General features: G+C 35.9%; 1 protein-coding gene, 1 long non-coding RNA gene and 1 pseudogene across 2 annotated transcripts; 2 read left to right on the forward strand and 1 right to left on the reverse strand.

The window, feature by feature from the left end:
- Positions 1–1,906: 1,906 nt before the first annotated feature.
- LOC113286653 lies at positions 1,907–8,377 on the reverse strand. Its single transcript, XR_003329394.1, has 4 exons — positions 8,209–8,377; positions 7,521–7,590; positions 4,449–4,634; positions 1,907–2,343 (listed from the first exon to the last, which is right to left on the reverse strand). It is a non-coding gene; the product is annotated as an uncharacterized LOC113286653 (long non-coding RNA).
- On the forward strand, positions 2,671–7,382 carry LOC113286652 (annotated as a pseudogene).
- An 8,241-nt stretch (positions 8,378–16,618) lies between the features above and the next one.
- LOC113286655 (ethylene-responsive transcription factor CRF2-like) lies at positions 16,619–18,459 on the forward strand. Its single transcript, XM_026535219.1, has 3 exons — positions 16,619–16,719; positions 16,803–17,008; positions 17,090–18,459. The coding sequence occupies exon 3, from the start codon at positions 17,261–17,263 to the stop codon at positions 18,254–18,256; it is 996 nt and encodes a 331-aa protein (XP_026391004.1). The 5' UTR covers positions 16,619–16,719; positions 16,803–17,008; positions 17,090–17,260; the 3' UTR covers positions 18,257–18,459.
- Positions 18,460–21,356: the final 2,897 nt, after the last annotated feature.

Genomic DNA, 21,356 nt, shown 5'->3' on the forward strand with positions numbered 1-21,356 from the left:
CGCCATTTTAAATAGCGTATCGAGGCGGAATGTTGGATCCCCACTACAGCCGGGCATTGGTTTTTGTTGACGTGGATCCATCCAAAAACTGGAATGTTGGATACCCATTAGACTAAGTCTAAATGAAACGTATAACATGATCCTGTGTGTTAGAATTGGGAAATAAATAGTGAAAACTACAGTCACGCCCATTTTTCAGATTTCTCCCACTGTGAAACCCACCGACAAAAAACTTCAGGCGCGCACCCATTTCCTCGGTGAAAATTTCTCCCACACCCAAAATTTATAAAATTGTTTCTTCGCTTATTTGTTCCTCGTTTTTATTTCATTACTTCTTTTATTCTTCGTCATTTCTCTTTTAATCAAGGAGGTTTCTGTTCGATCAATCGTTAAACCGATTTCGATCAAAAATCATTATGCAGAGAGATTGACAAGTGAAATCAGAGATGGAGATGGAGATCGAGAAGATGATGATCGAGTAAATGGGTGATATTGATTGAAACCGTGGACAATAGAAAAGATCTGTTTCTGAAGATTGAGATTAGAAATCAGGATTTCATAAGACCTGAGTTTGTAATTGAAATCTGGGTTTCATAAGATTTGGGTTTTTATGGAACTGATGTAGGTTAAAAAAGATGATCCAGAGTATGAGATGGTTTGAATTTAGTTTGTCATCAACTAAATTCACGGATTTTTTGTACTTGGATTCAAATTAAGTTTTGTATGGAATTCAGACTACAAGAAGGTGAAAAATGTTATTGGTTGTAGAGAAATGGGAAAGGTGTTTATGATGCTTGGTTTGTACGGGAGATATTGAAACAGGAAACAAGATGATGATGATGTTATGCATACGTTGTTTGGTTTATGACTGTATAACCTGTCATGCATTCGAAAAAACGTTTGTATAACATGTAATGCAGCTACGAAAATGGATGCATAACCTGTTATGCATCCACAAAAGTTAAATTATAACTTGTTATGCAGTCCAGAAAATGGTCGCATAACACATTATGCATCAACTTATTTGTTAGTATTGAAACTAACAATAAAGAAGACTGCATAACTTGTCATGCACCTACAATAATATTTGCAGTCCTGAAAATGGATGCATAACCTATTATGCATCCGAAAATATGGTTGCATAATGCATTATGCATCTATTTTTTATGTAGTTACACACTAATACAATGGCTACATAACTTGTTATTGATGTATAACTTTGTTATGTAGAGGCATAATTTGTTATGTAGTCGAAAAAATGGTTGCATAATTCGTTATGCGTCTGCATAATGTGCTATGTATCTTTTTTTGGAGGCTGCATAATGAATATGCAGTTAGTTTTCGAAAATTTTCCCTAAAACGATGATCACCTCCGATTTTTTCATGAAAAAAAAAAATTATATTCTTGTTTGTACTCGTTGCATAGCTCTCTTAAAAAGATTTCCAACGATATAAAATTTGTAAAATTCCAAGGCGCGGACTTTTAGATATGTTATATCCAAGTTGCGTTGCCAATTATACCCCTGAAAAATTAGGATGCATAACGAGTTATCCCTGAAAAACAGCATGCATAACACGTCATGCGGATGCATAAACCGTCATGCAGACAGGTTTTAACAATTTCGAATAATTATAAGTGTCACAGAAATCTTTATGGATGTCACGGTATCCAAATTAATTGTGAGTATGATGAAATTGTTTAATTCTTAACTGGTTCAACACCAATAAGATGAAAGGTTTTTGGGCCTGTAGTTGTCTTAGTTGCTGCTTGGCCATTTTTATTCAGGGTAGGGGGATAAGAGCAAATCTAATGGGAATCTTATCTGTACCAAGTATGGAATGACAAGTCTAATGGCTTTTAAGTTGGATCATCCAAAAAAAAAGGTTAAGGCATGTTTAAAGGTTTCATAAAGATAGGCTGAAATTCAAACTAATATGCCAATACTGATTAGGTCCAGAATGTGTTACAACTTACAACAGGATGGACAAGTAAAGAATCCGACGTGACTAGAGATTATAAAATTTTCATGTTTTGGTTACGTAACTCTGTTCTTAAACCTATTTCACCAACCTTGATACCAGCTTCCTGGAAAAGTTATGTCATCATTCTGCAGCATCTTACGAGTCAGAAAATATGTCTGGACAAACAGTTATGTTCTGACATGTTTGTTTTTTTCACTCAAGGGAATCAGATTTGGCCGGTTAGAGCAATAAACCACAGCTATTTTCTTCTTTGTTGGGTGTATGATATTCGCGGAAAGCTACATCAGGATCCTTTTGGCTTTGGAGTCTTCATCAAATTAAAGACGATAAATTGTTATGTTGAGACTTTAACCAAGTTGCCTGGACATCAAAAATAAGATAAAGAAAGAGATAAAAGAACAGTTAGTTACAGTGGAGGTAAATAGATAAGGAAACACATACTGAAAAATGGATACGGAAACACATATTGAAAGCATAGAAGTTTCTAGAGAATTTTTTTTGGTTTAGCTGACTAATCTGACTCGAGTCAAGATAAATTGTCAGGCACAAGTATAAGTCCGACTAATCAAACAATGAGCAGGTTATATTTTGGAAACTTCATCAAAACAATGGGGAGGTCATACGAAACTACATATCTAAAGTAAACACTACGACCCCCATTGTTTTGTGTCAGCTAAGAGCCTCCTATGAGTTATACCACGGTTACCACTTGTTTCTTGAAGAGTCTAACAAAACACCTTTGACTATCAAAGAAAAACACACCTATAAATTTTAAGAGGTTACAGAGTTGGTAAATAAATCTCAAAACCCTGAAAAAGAAAAGAAAAGGAAGTGCGTGGTCCATGAACATCCAAATCCACATCTAACAAAATCTTGCAAGGCAATACATCTCTCCCAAAAGCTAAGGCTAGTGCATTAAATTAGGTAATTGCTAAGTAAAGATAACTACTTCACACCCAAATATAACAACTCATCAATAGATAGCTGATTTCTAATTTAAGTAAGCAGAAATCTTTTCCTTGAAAATTCAATATCAATTATAGCAATTCAGATATGAACGTATAGATAGAAATTTGTACTTGAATAGTTATTATGTATGCAGTTCTGCGCACTCTTGCAGTATTAGCAGAGAATTTCTAAAGATTTTTCGATACTAAAAGAAAGCAAGAAGAAGCAATGTCACCTATATGCGTTCAGCTGAACCAACAAGATAAGCATGTACATATTCCAAAGGATATTTCATTTTCATATCGAATTCTCATAATGTCATATTTAGCTGAATCATGAGTTTTGCAGGTGGTGTTGGATAATGGAATTCTACAAGTTACCCTATCGAATCCTGAAGGAATTGTTACAGGAGTACGATACAATGGTGTCGATAACTTACTTGAAACTCAAAATGAAGAAGTTAATAGAGGGTATGTATGTTGGTTTAGAATCATTCCATATGCTTGAACACCTTTTACTTTAATTTAGTTGGGCAACATAACCAAATTCATTCTAATACAGCAAACTAATTGATATTCTCTATTGGCAATAAACTGTCTGTAGGTATTGGGATCTCGTTTGGGGTGGACCTGGAGGTAAAGGAGGATTTGATGTGTAAGTTTCCTCTCTTACAATTAAAGGATCCTTCTATCTTTCTTTAACTACAAGAATGATCTTCTCATTGCATTATATCATCCTCTTCTGACAAAAATTTGCAGAATAAAGGGAACAAGTTTTGAGGTAATACAGGAAGACGGGGAACAGGTAGAGTTATCATTCAAAAGGACATGGGATGCATCCAAAACAGAATATGTTCCACTAAACATAGACAAAAGGTCTATATCTTCTTCCCATCTTAAACTGATTATGAAACCCTAGCTTGCCATACTCAGTTGATTATAATCAGCTACTCCTGTCTCTCAGGTTTGTTATGCTGAGAGGTTGTTCTGGTTTCTACTCTTATGCAATTTATGAGCATATGGATACTTGGCCTGCTTTCAGTCTAGCTGAAACCAGAATCGCCTTTACACTCAGAAAGGACAAGTGAGTACTCTTAAGCATACTTTTCATACTTTAACTACAAACTGGGAATCAGATTCAGGGTGACTCAAGAGCTAACCTTCAGTAAATCGATTACTCGCATGAAAAGCTCAAATCTTATTCACAATGGGGGTTACTATGTACAGGTTTCACTACATGGCTATTGCAGATAACAGGCAGAGGGTCATGCCCATACCAGATGACCGTGCGCCTGGTCGTGGTCAACCACTGGCTTATCCAGAAGCTGTTCTTTTGGTTAATCCTATCAACCCTGACCTGAAAGGGGAGGTACTTATACTGCTCACCCTAATCTATCGACAGAAAAACACGTGTACTATGCACATCCAAGTTTGTGTAATTCATAAGCCTGACAATGGTAACATAAATATAATGAGTATATCCCATTATTCTACATTGAGCAGGTTGATGATAAGTACCAGTACTCGTTCGATAATAAGGATAACAAGGTCCATGGTTGGATATGCTCTAGTCCACCTGTTGGCTTCTGGCAAATCACACCAAGTGATGAGTTCCGAACTGGCGGACCTGTAAAGCAGAACCTTTCTTCCCATGTTGGACCCACGACTCTCGCGGTAAGTCTCAACTACTGTACAGTTTGTAGTCTACATAAAAGTAAACACAATTTAGAATAAATTGATAGACTTTATAAGCATGAAGGATTCATCAACAAAAATAACAATGTATTCTACAAGTATTGTGTCCATAGAACAATATGTAAAAATAATCTGCTTGAAACATAATTACAAACATCCAAACGAAGTTAATGCGAAACAATGGCTGTAAAAAAGCTGGCAGAATCAGCCTGAAGATATGATCAGGAATTTGATAATTCAAAATCGCACATAGAACTAAGTACTGCAACAAAATAAACATTACATTCTGATAGTCAGGGTAACACATCACTGTGACTGCACCCAATTGTACCCAGCGTTTAAAAGGCTTAATAAAGTCCAAACCCGTCTTGGATCAGAAAAAGGAACAGAAATGCCTGACTGCCTTAGCCTAATCCAACCTTGGACTGGTTTTCCCTTGCTTTGCCACTGATTGAATAAATGTAGTAAGTATCTGAATCAACTTCATTCAAGTTCAGATGTTCCAGAGTGCACATTACACAGGGGATGCTCTAAACCCAAGAATTCAAGATGGAGAGCCATGGAAAAAAGTCTTTGGGCCTGTTTTTATCTATACCTCAATTCAGCGTTTGACGATGAAGATCCGCTCTCACTTTGGCAAGACGCCAAAGAACAGGTATCTAATTATTTATAGTCCAACTTGTTTCCCTTTTTGTTTAATGTTCTAAGCTAACATAAATTATGTCGAAAAAAAATAATCATGCATCTTACGTGTTTTGTAGATGTTGATTGAAGTACAGAGTTGGCCATATAATTTCCCAGCTTCAGAGGACTTTCCTTCTTCTGATCAACGGGGAAATGTTAGTGGCAGGTTACTAATCCATGACAGGTATAACAAAACATGTTATTAACTGTTACGCTATAAGGAAACCAGTTTCAGATTCGCAGTTGAACCACTATAGTATTCTGAGGCATATAGATTCCATTAAAATTTGACAAATATCTAATAGGTATGTTGATGAAGATCCCACATCCGCCATCTCAGCATATGTGGGGTTAGCTCCACGAGGGGCTGCTGGATCATGGCAAACAGAATGCAAGGTAATCTATCAAAGTCTTTTAACTTTAAGAAAATTATCCTATTTACGCATGCTATGCTAATATCTGCTTACTTCAACTTCAGGGCTACCAATTCTGGACAAGAACTGACGAGGATGGGTATTTCTCGGTGTTTGACATTCGAAATGGAGATTATAATCTTTATGCCTGGGTTCCTGGGGTTATTGGAGATTATAAATGTGATATTGATATAACCATCACACCAGGTCTTTAATACATATATTTTCGATCTTTTCATTCTCTGGTTTGATAAATTACAACCTATAAACAACTACCTAAGTTGTTAACTAGTATTACTATGTAAAATCAGGATGTGATATCGACCTGGGTGATCTTGTATATGAGCCTCCACGAAATGGTCCTACCTTATGGGAGATCGGTATTCCTGACCGTTCTGCTGCTGAATTTTATGTTCCAGATCCTAATCCTAAGTACATCAATAAACTTTTCGTCAATCTCCCCGACAGGTAAGCTGTTTAATTGTTGCTGGTTAATAAAAGATTCCAGATATTGTTTATGTCAGTCCAAATAAGTTGTTTAACCGTTTTATGTCATAATTATATACATGCTGGTTAATAAAAGATTCCACATCGTTTATGTCAGCCAAATACAGGTAGTTTTCATCAAAATGCATAACAAAAATTCTCATATATATTCAATTAAATACAAAAAAGGCAAGTTAAACGCAGAGCAACATTCTTAGAATATTAAATCCTTAACTTCTATGGACAGGTTTCGACAGTATGGATTGTGGGAGAGGTATGCAGAGTTATACCCTGATAAAGATCTTGAATACACAGTTGGTGTCAGCGACTACCGAAAAGATTGGTTTTACGCACAAGTTACTAGGTATGATGCATTCATTACTACATAAATATTAGATTCAAACTGATAATATTCAGATTCGAACTGATGACTCTGAAAGATAATCTAAATCTTTGTCTGTGTTTGCATTACAGGAAAAAAGAAGAAAAGGTATATGAAAGCACCACATGGAAGATTATATTTAAGCTCGACAACGTGGACAAATCAGGAACCTATAAGCTTCGATTAGCAATTGCATCTGCAACATACGCCGAATTACAAGTACGAAACGTCAACGGCAGAACAAAAGCTTTGTTTTTCAATTATTCTGGTTATCCATTACCCATATTATTTATACTATGTTCTGCATGTGACAATTAATATTTATGTTGCAATTGGATTTATAAGGTGCGAGTCAACGACGAAAAAGCCAATCCACCTCATTTCACAAGTGGGCTAATAGGGAAGGACAACTCAATCGCAAGACATGGAATTCATGGATTACATTGGCTGTTCAATGTGGATGTTACAGGCTCTAGACTCATTGAAGGAGACAACATCATATTTCTGACTCAGCCAAGAAACGGCAGCCCCTTCTTTGGAATTATGTACGACTACATCCGCTTAGAAGGGCCTCCTCCAGCTTCTATATGTTAACTCGTTCATAAACATTAAGTGACTCTTCGTAGAACAAGGATTTAGTAAGAACTGAGCACTAATGTAGCTTACATGTAATTCTGTTATTTCATTGCAATTACTACTCTACCCACGGGCTTATGTACTTTATAATAAGAAAACCCTTAGACTTAAGATTCATAATCATATTTATATATATATATATATCATTAACATAACATGAATAATATGGTTATTATTCTGAGGGTAGTATGTGAGTTCCGCAAGTGGACCTCCATTATGTTTACTTATCACAATAACCAAAAATTCAAAATTGGAATCAGAATTTAGCACTCAATAATAAATGAAACTACGTACCACCTGATATCAGAAACCCATCATGCCAACCTTCCATACTTGCAGAATCTATGCATAATTCTGGAACAACCTATTAAATGAACAAATTATGAGAAGGCATGAAGAATTCTATATCTGAAACATAAAAGTATTTACTCAGAACGATAGACGTTCTCTAACATCACGGAAAGCTCATTTTTACTTTGCCAAAACAACTGAAATTTGAAGATCATCTCAACAAATGTTGACATTTATTTTCAAATCAGGCAATCAAATCTTAACAACCCAAACCGTTTCTTGTTTTCCCTTTCATATGAAACCTTATAGCGACATTTCAACATAACTTCAATCCAACTCTTGTCTCATTTCCTGAAGGACTAAATGCTCAAAAATCATAACAAAATAATGAAAGGAAATCAACATTATAGGAAGCATTATTCGAAACAATGTCCACTATCAAATCTCTAACATTATAGGAATTTGATTTAGCACAAAAATGTATCAAATCTGTGTCTATGGTGGATCCAATGAATACATTATTGTCTGAAATCAAATTCCAAGTTCAATTACACCAACAAAATCATACTAATTAAACTTCGATAACCAAAGAGTAGATTCAAAACTAAAACCAGATCTAATCCGTGTTTAAAATTGAAAAATCTTAAAACTAGGGTTTCATGCAAAAGAGATAGAGAGATGATAAACCAACCTAACCAGTCAAGATTGAAAGAAGATGGAGCTTAATTCCATCCAGCACCACCGATCGCCGTTCTAGTCAGGACTCAGGAGTAGAGAACAGGAAACAAAATGATGAGATCCCCACACGAAAGGGCCGGTCGGTGACTTTACATGCCAGACCGAGTCAAAAAGGTGTGTTGGGGTGGTGAAAAATAATTTCGATTCACATTTTAACCATAAAAGAAAAATAAAAAAAGGGTGAAAGTAAAATGGTAAGGGTGGCTATGGGCTAAAAGTATTGCATATCAAAAAATAAATGTGAAAAAAAATTAACACCTGGACCTGCTATTTCTCTCTCCTATCATTTGCTCGCAGTTCAACTAGTAGCTAGTTTCAAAAGCTAAATCGTTGAGCACTCAAAAAATAACCAAAACGCTAAACCATTCAGCACTGAGAGAAAATTTTCTATTCTAACGGCTGAGATTTAAAACGCTAAACCAAACAGCGCTCAACGCTAAATCGTCCAGCGCTAGATGGTGGCCCTGTTGACGTGGTCTTGTAATCTAGCTGCTAGATTTGTCATCCCATAGAACTTAGGAGGTTACTCTAACTGACGTGGATGCCCAATCTAACCGTTAGATATCTAAAGCGTAGGACTTAGCCAAGCTGTTTTTTTTCCCCGCGTCCCAAGGAGGCTATGACCGAGACTAGGGGTGCACATACCCTACCCATATCCGCCAACCCTACCCTACCCGTCAGTTTTTTAACCGTATCCTACCCTATCCACTATTTGGCGGGTAGGGTGGCGGGTAAAGATTTTCTTAACCGCCAGTAAACGGGTAGGGTGGCGGGTATAGGCCATATCCTACCCACCCTATCTAGGAGTGCACATATCCTACCCATACCCGCCAACCCTACCCTACCCGCCAGTTTTTTAATCGTATCCTACCCTATCCATTTTTTGGCGGGTAGGGTGGCGGGTAAAGATTTTCTTAACCGCCAATAAACAGGTAGGGTGACGGGTATAGGTCATATCCTACCCACCCTACCCGTTGTGCAGTCCTAACCGAGACTAGGAGAGTCCACGATGACACTAGGTACGATGACACAGTTGAGCTCTTATATGGACATGACTTTAACCCAACATGTCACTGTTGGTTCCGAGAATTTTTTTTCTTTTTTCTTTTTTTGGTGGTTATCAAGACTCGCATTACTTGAGTCACAAGAGTGGTTACTTGAGTCCCAAGCAGTTGACTAAATTGAAGATCTCTATTCATTAATGGGTCATATGTCATACATATGAGCCCACAATTTCTAATTAGAAGATTAGGTTAACAATTTCTAAATTTTATTGGCAATAACAAAAAACGAAAAATAGGGTTGTCACAATATTCAAATTTGAAAAAACATAAAACGAATAACTTTTATTCATTAGAGAGTTGCACATGTTGTAGGTTTAGGTTTTTTATATAGGCTGTAAATCGTGATTACACATATACGTGTGGTTGTTTATGGTCGATTTTGGTTTGGTTTCTAAAAATCTAAACCAAACCAATCCGTTAAACATTGGATCGGTTTCTAAATGGTTTTACCCGGTTACGGCTTGTTCCATTGGGTTAATGGAAAACCGACTGCTGAATGTAATTAACATACAAGCGTAGTTCATAACTCAAGTTAATAAGCATACTTCAAAACATAAACATTATAGATTCAAAATACCTGAACTCCAAGTTCTGCAAGCACCAAATTCCATATTTAAAGTGTGAGATGGATAGGTAGATTAATGATTTTTATTCAACGACATATACTTATTGGTTTTCCATTGGTTTTGGTTCGGTTTTTAGGTCAAACCAAAACCAAACCAGTAATGTCGGTTTTCAATTTTTATACGGTAACCAATCCATTAGTAAATGATTTGGTTCGGTTTCTTCCTCATCGGTTTGGTTCGGTCTGGTTCCGTCGGAAAACCGAAACCATGTTCAGCCCTACATACGGGTTACGAATAACGAAGTCAAGACTTCGGCTTGTCTCGACTATGATTGAGATAACTTTAACTCGGAGATGATTCTCGGTGAAATTTTGGTATCTTTAATTTCAATTTGTATATTTATATTATGTATGTAAGGTATTTTGCAAAACTTATGTACTATGTTAAACTTGTTAAATGTAAAAGGATAATACAATTTTTAAGAAAAGATAATTAAAGAAAAAGAATTAAAGCATTCGCGTTTTCAGGGGCGATTAGATTTTTTTTACTAATTCTTTTATATGTAACACTTGTCTCGGCGAAATCTTGGACGCATCTTGGCAAGTTTCTCAGTCAACCAACGTGTCAAGGAGATTGAGAGACTCGTCTCGGCTATGTGCTGAAACCTACATTCCGGGTAGATCACGGTCCTCTCAGCCGAGATTGTATATATTGGTCGCGCAAATATGAGGCCAAGGGACTACTACATTATGAAGTTTAAAACTCTACAAAGCCAAAATTTCATGTGGATATTCGATCTGATGGTTGTTGAACTTGAGATGCGTGAAATTACGCTTTACTTTTCTAGTATTTTTTTGTAGTGTCTTTTCTATACCGGACTACTAGAGAAAAAAATTAAAAAAAAAATAAAATTTGAGGAATTTTTTGATTCCTGATGATTTTAAATCAAGCATTAATAATCTTTTATTTTTCTCACCTTTTTTGTTAAAGCAAGCTAGATACATAATAATCTTTTATTTTTCTCAATAAAAGTTATCTGGAATACAGTGCTTACCGCATGCGGTATACTAAAAATCTAGCATTAATCCTCTATTTTTCAGCTATAACTTGTCGATATATATTGTACTTCAACAATTACTTCTCCCATTCTCTGGGCTTAGAGCTGGCACTACTTCAATATTTTACTACAACTTCTGCTTCGACAAGAGTTTATCAGGTGTTAACTAGTACAACTGGTAGTTCTAACTTCCATGAGTATTGTTGGTCTACATCCTTCAGTTATTTCCGCACAACCAATTTTACTCACTTATACTTCGATAAGAGCATCATTTTCATGTGAAACAACTCTTATGTGCCTTATTTCATGCGAAAAAGATGATTATGGGCAGATCCATATTCAACACCAACAAAAAAAATCAATATTTTAAGGAAAAAAAAAGAGTTCGACGGGTGATTATGGGAAGATCCAACTATTCCTCAATATGATGGATCAAACGAGCAGATTCATAGATTTGGGATTCTATCGATCCATTCAACTGAACAAACAATCAATAATGAAGGATAATGTTACGGAACGACTATATCAAGTTATTTTTATCCGACATTAGCGAACCATCGACCGACATGCAGATATTACTCATTTTCTGCGAATAATATCAGATCATGACCCAATTTTGCTTTAGAAAGACAATTTATTGTCAAGAAACCAAAAAAAATTACAAATTTTAACACCTTTGGATTTCTCATCCACAACTCAAATAAGCAATTAAATCAACAAGGATCCAACATCATGACATGGAACTTTTCTCCGACCTCCAACTATAACTCATTACAACAAGGCAAATTTTTACTAAATGTCACAATGAAACTTTTGGACACCTCCCGACAAAGAAAATTTTAGCAGAACAGTCAACATCAATGTGTTACCCGAAGCAGAAATGACTTAGTGTACTAGCTAATTCGGGAAAAACAACTCATAAGTCACCATATGATCTTGTTTTAGTGTCATGCAACTTATTGGTAGCAAAGATCCAGAATTCAGTGGTTGTAGTTGAGTGACAATAACACCACATATTTTCACACAAAAAAAAACTATATATCGCGGTTATAACAACATACATGCAGTATCATCAAAATGATTGGGTCATGTTGTTTCCCATCTCATGCTCGACCACTACACCGAGAAATATACAGTGGAATTAGATGAAAACTTAGTTGCATTAGTCACTCCTAGATTAACATCGCGAAAGTGTATCATGAAAGCTGGTATGGAACCACACTGACATTGGATGAGAGTAACGTTTTCTCCTTATTTTTCCACATGGTCTTAAAAATTGTGCCTGACATATTAAATTGCTAAATCAGACATACAGTTATAGTTTTTCTATAATTATAGTTAACACGTTAAAATATAAATCAGACTCTCATTTTAAGTTTTCCATAGAGGAAACTCTCTAAATTTTCATAGTATCTTCCAAAATGTTTTTTAACATGTCAATAATAGTATTTTCTACATTTCTGTAAAAAAGATATTTTCATTTTTTCTTAATTTGACATACTCTTAGGCTAAAATGAAAAAGTGAGAGTACTTTTTTTGGGGGGAGAAGCAGTGCTAATACTAGAGACTCATACTTTATTAACTCATCGTAAATTTGGGTTATTGCCACACGATATTAATTAGCGAATCATCAATCGACATGCAAATATTACTTATCTTCCGCGAATAACATCAGATCATGGACCAATTTTACTTTAGAAAGGCAATTTATTGTCAAGATACCAAAAAAATTATAAATTTAACACCTTTGGCTTTCTCATCCACAACTCAAACAAGTTATTAAATCAGCAAAGATCCAACATCATGACATGGAACTTTTTTTAGACTTCCAACTATAACTCATTACAAAAAGGAAAATTCTTACTAAATGTGACATAGAAAATTTTGGACACCTCATGACAAAGAAACTTTTAACAAAACAGTTAACACCAATGTGTTACCCGAAGCGGAAATGACTTAGTGTGTTGGCTATTTCGGGAAAAACAACTCATAACCATATGATCTTGTTTTAGTGTCATGCAACTTATTGGCAGCAAAGATCTAGATTTCAGTTGTTATAGTCGAGTGACAACAACAACACATTTTTTCACACGAAGAAAACTATATATCGCGGTTACAACAACATACATGTGGTATCATCAAAACGATTGGATCATGTTGTTTCCTATCTCATGCTCGACCACTACGCTGAGCAATATACCTTGGAATTAGATGAAAACTTACTTGCATCAATCACTCCTAGATTAACATCGCAAAAGTGTATCATGTAAGTTGATATGGAACCCCACTGACATTGGATGAGAGTAATTTTTTATCCTTATTTTGCCACACGGTCTTAAAAATTGTGTCTGACATGTTAAATTGCTAAATCAGACATATATTTACAGTTTTTCTATAAATTATAGTTAATACATTAAATTATAAATCAGACTTCCATTTAATTTTTCCATAGAAGAAACTCTCTAAATTTCCATAGTGTCTTCCATTTTTTTTTAACATGTCAAACAATAGTACTCTCTCCATTTCTGTAAAAAAGATACTTTAATTTAATTTTATTTTTAATTTGACCTAGTTTTAGGCTAAAATGAAAAAGTGAGAGTATTTTTTTTGGAGAAGCAGAGCTAACTGTAGAGACTCATACTTCATTAACTCATCGTAAATTTGGGTTATTGCCACACGACATTAGCGAATCACCAATCGAAACGCAGATATTACTCATTTTCCGCCATTAACATCAGATCATGGACCAAGTTTTCTTTAGGAAGGCAATTTATTGTCAAGATACCAAAAAGATTACAAATTTTAACACCTTTGGCTTTCACATCCACATCTCAAACAAGCGATTAAATCAGCAAGGATTCAACATGATGACATGGAACTTTTTTCTGACCTCCAACAATAACTCATTACAACAAGGCAATTTTTTACTAAATGTGACAAAGAAACTTTTAGTAGAACAGCCAGCACCAGTGTGTTACCCAAAGCGGAAATGACTTATTGTATTGGAGAATTCGGAAAAAACAACTCATAAGTCACCATATGATCCTGTTTAAGTGTCGTGCAACTTCTTGACAGCAAAGATCCAGAATTCAGTGGTTATAGTCGAGTGACAATAACAACATATTTTTTCACACGAAAAAACTATATATCGTGGTTACAACAACAAACATGCAGTACCATCAAAACGATTGGGTCATGTTGTTGCCCATCTCATGCTCGACCACTACACTGAGCAATATACTGTGGAATTAGATGAAAACTTACTTGCATCAGTCACTCCTAGATTAACATCATGAAAGTGTATTATGGAAGTTGGTATGGAACCCCACTAACATTGGATGAGAGTAATTTTCTATCCTTATTTTGCCACATGGTCTTAAAAATTTGTGGCTGACACGTCAAAATGCTAAATCAGACATATACTTACAGTTATTCCATAAACTATAGTTAACACGTTGAAATATAAATCATACTTGCATTTTAAGTTTTCCATAGAATAAACTCTCTAAATTTCCATAGTATCTTCCATTTTTTTTAACATGTCAACAATAGTACTCTCTCCATTTCTGTAAAAATGATACTTTCATTTATTTTATTTTTTTAATTGTCCTATTTTCAGGCTAAACTGAAGAAGTGAGAGTACTTTTTTGTTGTTGTTGGAGAAGCAGAGCTAACACTAGAGACTTATACTTCATTAACTCATCGTAAATTTGGGTTATTGCCACAAGACATTAGCGAATCACCAATCAACATGCAGATATTACTCATCTTCCGCGAATAACATCAGATCATGGCCCAATTTTGCTTTAGAAAGACAATTTATTGTCAAGAAACCAATTTTTTTTACAAATTTTAACACCTTTGGCTTTCTCATCCACAACTCAAACAAGCGATTAAATCAGCAAGGATCCAACATCATGACATGAAACTTTTTTCCGACCTCCAAATATAACTCATTACAACAAGGAAATTTTTTACTAAATGTCACAAAGAAACTTTTGGACACCTCCAGACAAAGAAACTTTTAGCAGAACAGTCAACACCAATGTGTTACCCGAAGCGGAAATGACTTAATGTATTGGCTAATTCGGGAAAAAGAACTCATAAGTCACCATATGATCCTGTTTTACTGTCATGCAATGCAACAAAGATCCAGAATTCAGTGGTCGTAGTCAGGTGACAACAACATCACATTTTACCACACGTATGAAACTATTTATCGCGGTTACAACAACATATATACATGCAGTATCATCAAACTGATTAGGTCACGTTGTTTCCCACCTCCTGCTCGACAACTACACTGAACAATATACCGTGGAATTAGATGAAGACTTACTTGCAGCAATCACTCCTAGCTTAACATCGCGGAAGTGTATCATGCAAGTGGAGCTTGAGTCCCACTTGCATTGGATAAGAGTAATTTTTTCTCCTTATTTTTTATCATGACAACGATAATACTCTCTCTGAATCTCTAAAAAAGATACTTTTACTTTTTTTTCTTAAACTTTACCAATTTTTAGACTAAATTGAAACGATGATACCATCGTAAATAAGGTTAATTTCACAAGTGACTTCTCGTAAATTCGAAAAGCCGGATAAAATAACTAGTCTCCAGAAGCAAAAGTCAATAAACCCTTTTAATAATTTGAAATTGGTTTCTCAACTTAGTCATTAACTTCCGATATTTTTGATCTAATTAAGTCTAAAAGTAACTTTTCAACCAAACACAATAAATAAGCAAAGAGTCTTGTGTAAATAAATACGGAAACTAATTAGTCTACACTGAAAATTAGGGTTGCACAAAACCAAACCAGAACCGAAAACGAAACCGAAGATTTTAAACCGAACCGAACCGAAACCATAATGCCATGGTTTATTAATGGTTGTCAGTTTCAGATAACCAAAAGTATTGATTTCGGTTTAGGTTTTATCTCAAAACCGAACCAAAAACCAATTGGTTAACCAATTAATAGTGACCATAGAAGAATGAATCTTTTCACACCGATGAATTGTAGTTAATGAATGGTTAGGACTCTTAGGAGGACTATTCGAGTTAAAGCCTTTTGCTGTCATTTTAGTTGCTCGTCATTTATGCCTCTGATATGTTGCCAGTAAATTTTTCTGCCCCTTGTAGTATTGGGTGTACTGTTTGTGTAAACTATAAAGCACTGGCGCATTATTGTTTATAAATCATTCGGTTAACCAAAAACCGTATGGTTTTTAACAAAACCGAGTAGAAACCGAAACCAATGAAACCGAATATGCTATATGGTTTCATTGGTTTTCATTATTGGAAAACCGAGTACTTTGATTTCGGTTTAGGTTTTGCAACCCATAAAATGCGAACCATGTGCTGCCCTACAGAAAAAGTGAAAATACTTAAAAAAAGGGGATTTGTTAAGATTTTTAAGGAAGAAGAATAAATCACTTTTAGATTCGTTTACTTAGTTTCCGTTCCTGCAGGTCCAAGAATAATTCCTTCCTTAATTAACTGACAAAAATATTCAATTATCGGAATTAACACGTTTTAATTAAATACATTAAATATTAACAAAATATTAAACTTACCACTGAGCTCTTGACAGATGTGCATTAAAGCTGTAACGAAACCGACTCATTAAGTAATTTCCACAAAAATAATTTCTTTCCTTTTATTTTCGAGAATTACAAGCAATATATTTACTAGTAAAATTCTCAAATACACAGTGAGAAGAGGAAAAAAGGGAGTGACCGAGAGAAAGAAAGATCAGCAGAAGAAGAAGAACAGTTCAGAGGTAAATTTCTCTTTGGGTGTGTTTGATTTTGATTTCTGGGTTTGTTTTTGTGATTTTTTTCATCTATTTTTTATTTTTTGCAGATTTTTTCGATTCTCTCTAGGGAGATTTTTGAGAGAAGAAGAGTAGGGGATCGATTTATGTCGTCTAGTTCTTCAATTGATCTGTTATTGATTTCATCTCTGGTCATAATCTCCTTCCTCTGTTGCTGTATTTGCATGCAATTTTGCTCTCTTCAACCAACGAAAATAGAGTTTCAAACAGCTTCGATGCGTTTGAGATCAATACGGTATGTGGGTTTTCTTTTCTTGATTTTGTTTCTTAGTTTCGATGATTTTGATGATGATTAAAAAATTTGGGGGTTTTGCAGGACTGGTTCTGGCGTACAATATTTTGGGGTTTATCACTTAAAACGATTTATACTCAAAAAACAATTTAGGATTTTCACCTGATAGTAAAATTTTTTTTGATTTTGATTGTCTAATTGAGGATTTTATTTCGAAGATTTTTTGGAGATTTTTGTGATTTTGTAAGATTAGGAATGGCTGCACCCCTTAGGAAGATTATGAGGGGGAAGAAAAAGAATGTTACTTTCTCGGAATCAGTTACTGCCAAACCACCACCGATGAGAACAATTAGGATTATATGCCGAGATCCTGATGCTACTGATTCTTCTTCAGACGAAGAAGAAGAAGAAGTAATTGAGAAGAAGAAGAAGAAGGGAATTAAGAAATTCATTCAGGAATTTAGAGTCCCATTTCCTAAACCAGCTCCTGCTGATGAGGACAATGGTTGTGTTGGTGCTGTCACATTTACTAAACCAACATCATCAGCTCTTAAGAGAAACATACTGAAGAGAAGAGTTGTCAAAAAGGAGAATTCTTCTTCTGCTGCTGCGACTACAACGACTGGTCCTAAAAAATTCAAAGGAGTTCGACAGAGGAAATGGGGTAAATGGGCTGCAGAGATTAGAGATCCTATTCAAGGGGTCCGAAAATGGCTAGGTACTTTCAATACAGCTGAAGAAGCTAAGGATGCTTATGACACAGCTGCAAGGAACTATGAATTGCAATTGGAAGGTATTGTCCTCCCAGAGAAGAAGAGAAATGTCAATATTGAGGAAGTGCTAACAAGGCATTCTCTCCGTCATCAGAAGCCTTCAGAATCAGTTGATTTCCAAGATTCTTCACGGTTATCGCCTTCATCTGTTCTTGATGTTACTTGTTCAGCTGCAGCAGGTTATGATAAAGTTTCTGCAGGTAGTAATTCAGTCATGGCTACCGAAGAAGAAGTAGAAACCAAGTTTATGCGTCAGCAATATTATAAGCAGGAACTTGGTTTTCAGATGAATGAAGCATCATCACCCATGTCTTCGTTTGCGCCACAGGATGGTCTTTTGTATGAAGATGGGTTTGAAGCATTGAATGATGTTCCATTTGAGCCTTTTGACTCCTGGAATGATTTCAGAGGATTGGAAAATGGCGGGTTTCCTGAATTGGGTTTTGATTGTTTTCAAGATGGGGAGCTTTTCATTTAAAACAATAACAACTAGGGCTTAATAGGATACTCTCTTGGGGAGAGTCGGATCATGGGATTTTTCTGGGCTGTTAGAGCTGTCCCGTGTTTCTCTTTTTGTTAATCTGTCAAGTTAAATTTCGTGTGTTTAGTTAAATTTTCTAAATCAGTACCTGCACACCAGAATTGGTGGTGCAATTGGAATAGATATCTTGTTATGCACCATCTCAAATAGATTTTGCCAATTTTATCTAAAACAATGCATGTTTGCATAGTCGGTGTTCCCTAAAAATATCGCTAAAACGCGGTCATTCGTTTGCATTGTAAATAGCAATGCCGAGTCCAACCATCAGCATCCAAATTTGTATTAGCTAATTCGCAACCCGAAAAAGAGAACATCCAATGTACTTGGAGAACAGAAATAGTGCTGATAACAAGCCTATAAAATATTTACAGTAAACAATAACAGAAGCTCTCTTCTTCTGCCGGAAGAGAAAAAAAAACAGTGTTGAAGGTAAGGTCCATTATTGATGAAGCGAAATTGACACTCACAAAGACATATCTTTTCTCGTGAGTCGCCAGATAAAAATGCATGTCGCGCTCAATTGACAGTGTTCTGTGAAAACTTTGCAGGTACGATTGGTGGTGGTAGGAAGAAAAGAGATGAAGAACTCTCATGCTTATAACTAAATGGAGGAATGCAACTATAAGTCGCGATAGCAGAAACAAAGGTAGTAGTTCATTGCTGCAGTTACTTGCTACAGTCAAGGAGGAAAGTAAAAGATCCATGTCAGACAACAATCATTCAAAGGTGAACGACGAGTTGTTGGATGATCTTCATGGAGCAACTTATTTTACAAAGCTTGATTTGCAATCGAGGTACCATCAGATCCGTATGGCATCAAATCCTTATTTGTGGGAACAACAAACCGCTACAACACAACGGAACTGGCTAGTCCAGCATATGGGCTATGATTTTATTATCAAAGACAAAATTGAGGATGCAAGTTGTTTGGCTGAGAGGAAATACACAAAATTGTGATTGAAATGTGCATTTCTTCCGAAAGTGTGACTAATTTGAAAAGTCTTCCAAAAATGTGTACTGATTTTACCTAATACCCAAGGTACCCTTTATAGCCCGATGTCTACACATGGATAGCTTGATGTCCACATATTCATAGCTGACGTACACACATTATAGCTGATGTCCACATTTATAGCCCGATGTCCACATATTTTATGAATAGTGTCCGATGTCTAGACTTCAAAACATGGATGTGCACACTTATCCAACATATGATTACGCCTAGATTCTGAATGTCTACATATAATATATAAAAAATGGTGGGGTATCAGTGTGTTTATATGTACACATCCTTACCTTGATGTGTACATATATGTTGTCTATATGTACACATCCGAGGACAAAATCCGATATTTCTGTACAAGACTAGGGCATACATGTCCGTTGACCGGTCATGGTCACACTTTTAGAAGAATTTTCAAATTGGTCACACTTTTGGAAGAAAAGCACTTTTCAATCACACTTTTAGATAAATTGTCCTGCATATGCTATTTGGGAAATTCTTAATGACTTTAGTGATCATTTTCCATATTTTGTTTTTAAGGACAAGAGCTTTGAATGACAACATATGGATATATGCTGGAGTTATTGGTGTTGCTGGAGCTATTTGTATTCTGAACAAGTTTGAAAATACTCTTGATATTTGCTCTTGAGGACAAAAGCAATTTTTCGGGACGGAAAAATGTTATGTGGTAGAGCTGGTAGAATATCTCAAGTTGGTTGTAACCTCTCATTATGTACCGAAGACATACAGCAGATGGTAAACAAAAACACTTCCGACTATCTGAGATTAAATCGCGTTTTTTCTCCTTCAAGAGGACCGATATTTGGAAAGATACGTGCCATATTAAATTAGGTTTGACGTACGTGACAAGCCATATCCATATTCAGTCCCGAGGATGTTTCCGTCATCTACTGTAATTTTATATTCTACATATATATTGCGTATATTTTGTTTACAAAATTAACTAGCTTGATTTAGGTTAGAATCAATGGCCTCTTCCGCTATAACCAACTCTCTTTCTGAAACAAACTCTCTTTACAATCAATGGCGCAAAACAGATCAGCTCCTCTCGTCATGGTTTAATGCTACCGTGAAAGAACCAATCCTTGCTGGTTTGGATAACGCTAGAGAAGTATTGAGTTCTCTTGAATCATCTTTTGCTTCCAAAAACGATGATGCTCGAATTTTCCAGCAGCTGCGTATCAAATTACATCGTATGCAAAAAGGGAACTCTACGATTACTGACTATCTCTTTAAAATCAAAAATATTTCTGAGTTGCTTGCCGCAGCTGGCCAACCAGTTTCTGATCTTGATCTGGTTCTCCATGCCCTAAGAGGTCTTGGTCCCGAGTATGATGGTTTTACGATCGCAATCACTGCTCGTCCTGCGCTTCCTACCTTTAGTGAACTGCATGCTCTTCTCTTGCAACAAGAGATCCGGATTGATCAAGATAATCTTCATCGCATGCCCCCAGAGACCAATGCTTCATCTCTTGTTAAAACGGATGATGACAATGGTGATGTACCTAAAAGCATAAGAAAGATTAAGAGAAGGGTTGTCAAAAAGGAGAATTCTTCTACTGACGAAAAAAAGATTAGTACAACAACAACAAGCACTGTTCCAAAATACAAAGGAATTCGGCCGAGGAAATGGGGTAAATGGGCAGCAGAGATTAGAGACCCTATTAAGGGGACCCGAAATTGGGTGGGTACTTTTGGTACAGCTGAAGAAGCTAAGATTGCTCATGACGAAGCTGCAAGGAGATTTGAATCGCAATTGGAAGCTAATTCCCTCCCAGAGAAGAAGGATAGAAACATCAATAACGTTACTTCTTCGGTGGCCGCAGCTTATGCTGATGTTGCTGCAGGTAGTAATTCAATCATAGCCGCCAAAGAAGAATTGAGAAAAAAATTGCAGAGCAAAGGGGGTAAATGGGCTGCAGTGATTAGAAACCCTATTACAGGAGGGGGTACTTTCAATACAGCTGAAGATGCTAAGAAAGCTTACAACGAAGCTGTAAGAGAATTTGAACC

This window comes from Papaver somniferum, chromosome 6 (genome assembly GCF_003573695.1).
Source record: "Papaver somniferum cultivar HN1 chromosome 6, ASM357369v1, whole genome shotgun sequence".
Classification (NCBI taxonomy): Eukaryota; Viridiplantae; Streptophyta; class Magnoliopsida; order Ranunculales; family Papaveraceae; genus Papaver; species Papaver somniferum.

Excerpts from the sequence above, each read along its gene's own strand:
- LOC113286655 (XM_026535219.1), top strand. The coding sequence starts at position 17,261 with ATGGCTGCACCCCTTAGGAAGATTATGAGGGGGAAGAAAAAGAATGTT.